Genomic DNA, 2500 nt, shown 5'->3' on the forward strand with positions numbered 1-2500 from the left:
AAGTTTTGCTTTTGGTCTAAACTTTTAGTCTTAGTTTGTTTGTATGTGGATTTGTCAGTTTGTTTCTTTGTTGATGTTTTTTCTTGGCAGGTGGATGTAACCTTCAATTGGTTTTTTTAATTGAAGAAATATTACAAGAAAACCAAAAGCTGTGTGGATTAGGAGCACTTAGGTTTACTCAGAGAACATTCTGTGGATCACCGAGTTTGCCATTACTTGTGCCCTGGACATAATAAGAATATTTTGTGGGTGACGCGATTGCTGTGATATTCACATGGAACTGCAATTGAGGCAGAATGTTTCCCCACAGCCCTGCTTGTCTGTTCCTTGTGGTTTTGCTAGCAGGACAGGTTGATAGTTTGGTACGCATTATACTGTCATGTATCTTGTACTGCCAAGACCATTTGTGTCACCTGATTTACCTTGAAGCGAACGGTACAGTTTCTACACAGTACATATTGCTCTTACTACCGATAGCAGAGTCCTGACCGACATAGGTTTTTGTAAGTTGATGAATGATAACAGTGCACAATAAAACAGACCAATGAGTGCCCTGCAAATGATTTATAGGATAGGGTTAAATATAAATTATCTATCAGCGTTTGCATTGTTCAACTGAGTGTGTGTGTGTGTGTGTGTGTGTGTGTGTGTGTGTGTGTGTGCGAGTGTGTGTGTGTGTATGTGTGTGTGTGTGTGTGTGTGTGTGTGTGTGTGTGTGTGTCTGTTAAAGTATGCAAATGTATGTGTGTGTGTGTACGTATGTGCGTGCTTATGTTAACATATTTGTGTTTAAAACCCAGGGACAGATAAACAATTAACTCACACATATCCCCCCCCCCCCTCTCGGTGCACTGTCATCAACACCATTTTTGACGAACGAGAAGTTTATATACTTCAACGTTTCCGACAGAGATTTTCCCATTGAATTGCACGTTGAACGTTCGCCAGACAAACATAAGCGGGTGTTGGTGCAACTGTACTTGCTGTAAAAAGCCATGTATTTTTTGTTTGTTCTTCTTCTTTTTATATTTTATTTTACCTCCCAAGGAACGGTACACTTTTCGAATCGGCCCTGACCACGGTTAAGAGATAACAGCTATATTTCTTTTTATGACTTGTCATAAAGTCATTTACGTTTCAAAGTTTGGGTTGGCAATGCTGATACCTGTACATGATGTTTTAACACACGTCAACATATTGTTCACACTCCTCACGCTATCACACACATCATGTAGCCCACACCTGGAGTTGTTGTTTGTGCCGCTGAATTTTATTTCAGCGACTTTTGCATACCATATATTTGTATGCATCCACGTTATTAGGTTATATGTTCTTTTTTTCAAATTTGTTTCAATACTTTTCCGCAACTTGTGGCGGAGACCGACAACACATTTGTACTTCCATATAACCAATCTCCACAATGTGGCGGTAAAATCGCCATAAACCTGTCAGGTGTCATCGCAGAGAGGTACCGCCACGAAAAGAAAACAGTTTTAGCAGACCAAGAATTTAAAACCGAACAACAACTCCATGAAATAAGGGCCCGTGAACCTACCGCAGTTTCCTCGTTCTGTACACGTATATCAATGGAAAAAAACCAAAAAGGGGATTTATCACCTTGTAAAAATGGTTGTTATCAGCAACTGGGGAGTCACATTTGTGCCCTCTCCGCTTACTCCTTCTCTCTTGCGTTACGCATCCATGCCAAATATACGTATCATATGACTAGCAAGTCACTAACCTGTACATGTCCATGCCAATTGACAAAGAAAATTGGTTTGTTTCATAGCAACTGGAGAGTCACCTTTGTGCCCTCTCCGATTCTTCCTCCATGCTGTACCCATCCATGCCAAACACCTTGACTAGGCAGTTATTCATAATATACATTTATACACGTCCTGAATAGCCAAATACTTGTAATGGACATATTCATAGCAAACATAATGTTTTGTTTTACCTTTCACAGCAATTGAAAAGTCACATTTGTGCCCTCTCCGTTTACTGCTTCTGCTTCACCGACCATGTATCACCCTAAAAATACAACCTCATCATTTGTATCGCAGCAACTGGAGAGTCACATTTGTGCCCTCTCCGTTTACTGCTTCTGCTTCGCCAACTAGCTGTACCTGACTAGCCCTTTACTCATTATGTACATCCGCCGAGTGCTCAAAGCAAATAAACACATCTTAAACAAAAATTGGACAACACAAAAATCACCCCCAAAAATACAACATCATCATTTGTTCCACAGCAATTCCATAATCACATTTGTGCCCTCTCCGTTTTCTGCTTCATAAGTGCTGGTTTTACCTTATTAGACTATTGGGATACTTATCCTGTGCATGTCTCTGATCGCCCTAGTACCCCCCCCCCCCTCTCGCCTGATCCAGTTTTGACTACTCTGCTACTTTGTTTATTCTGATGTAGGCGAGGGAAAGGGCCGATCCCCGGACTTTTCGGGGCATTTAGAACCCTGGTGCTTCCCCCTCTTGCAGTGGTA

General features: G+C 41.2%; 2 protein-coding genes across 2 annotated transcripts in view; both read left to right on the forward strand.

The window, feature by feature from the left end:
- The window catches only part of LOC138973914 (uncharacterized), a 5753-nt gene extending 3633 nt beyond the window's left edge, over positions 1–2120 (forward strand). Inside the window, exon 5 of the mRNA XM_070346620.1 lies at positions 2064–2120. Coding sequence (XP_070202721.1) covers positions 2064–2120 — 57 coding nt within the window. The remainder of the gene's footprint in view (positions 1–2063) is intronic.
- Positions 1–2500, forward strand: part of LOC138972691 (uncharacterized) — an 84127-nt gene that overhangs the window by 43438 nt on the left and 38189 nt on the right. The gene's annotated exons all lie outside the window — the stretch shown is intronic.

This window comes from Littorina saxatilis, linkage group LG8 (assembly GCF_037325665.1).
Source record: "Littorina saxatilis isolate snail1 linkage group LG8, US_GU_Lsax_2.0, whole genome shotgun sequence".
Classification (NCBI taxonomy): domain Eukaryota; kingdom Metazoa; phylum Mollusca; class Gastropoda; order Littorinimorpha; family Littorinidae; genus Littorina; species Littorina saxatilis.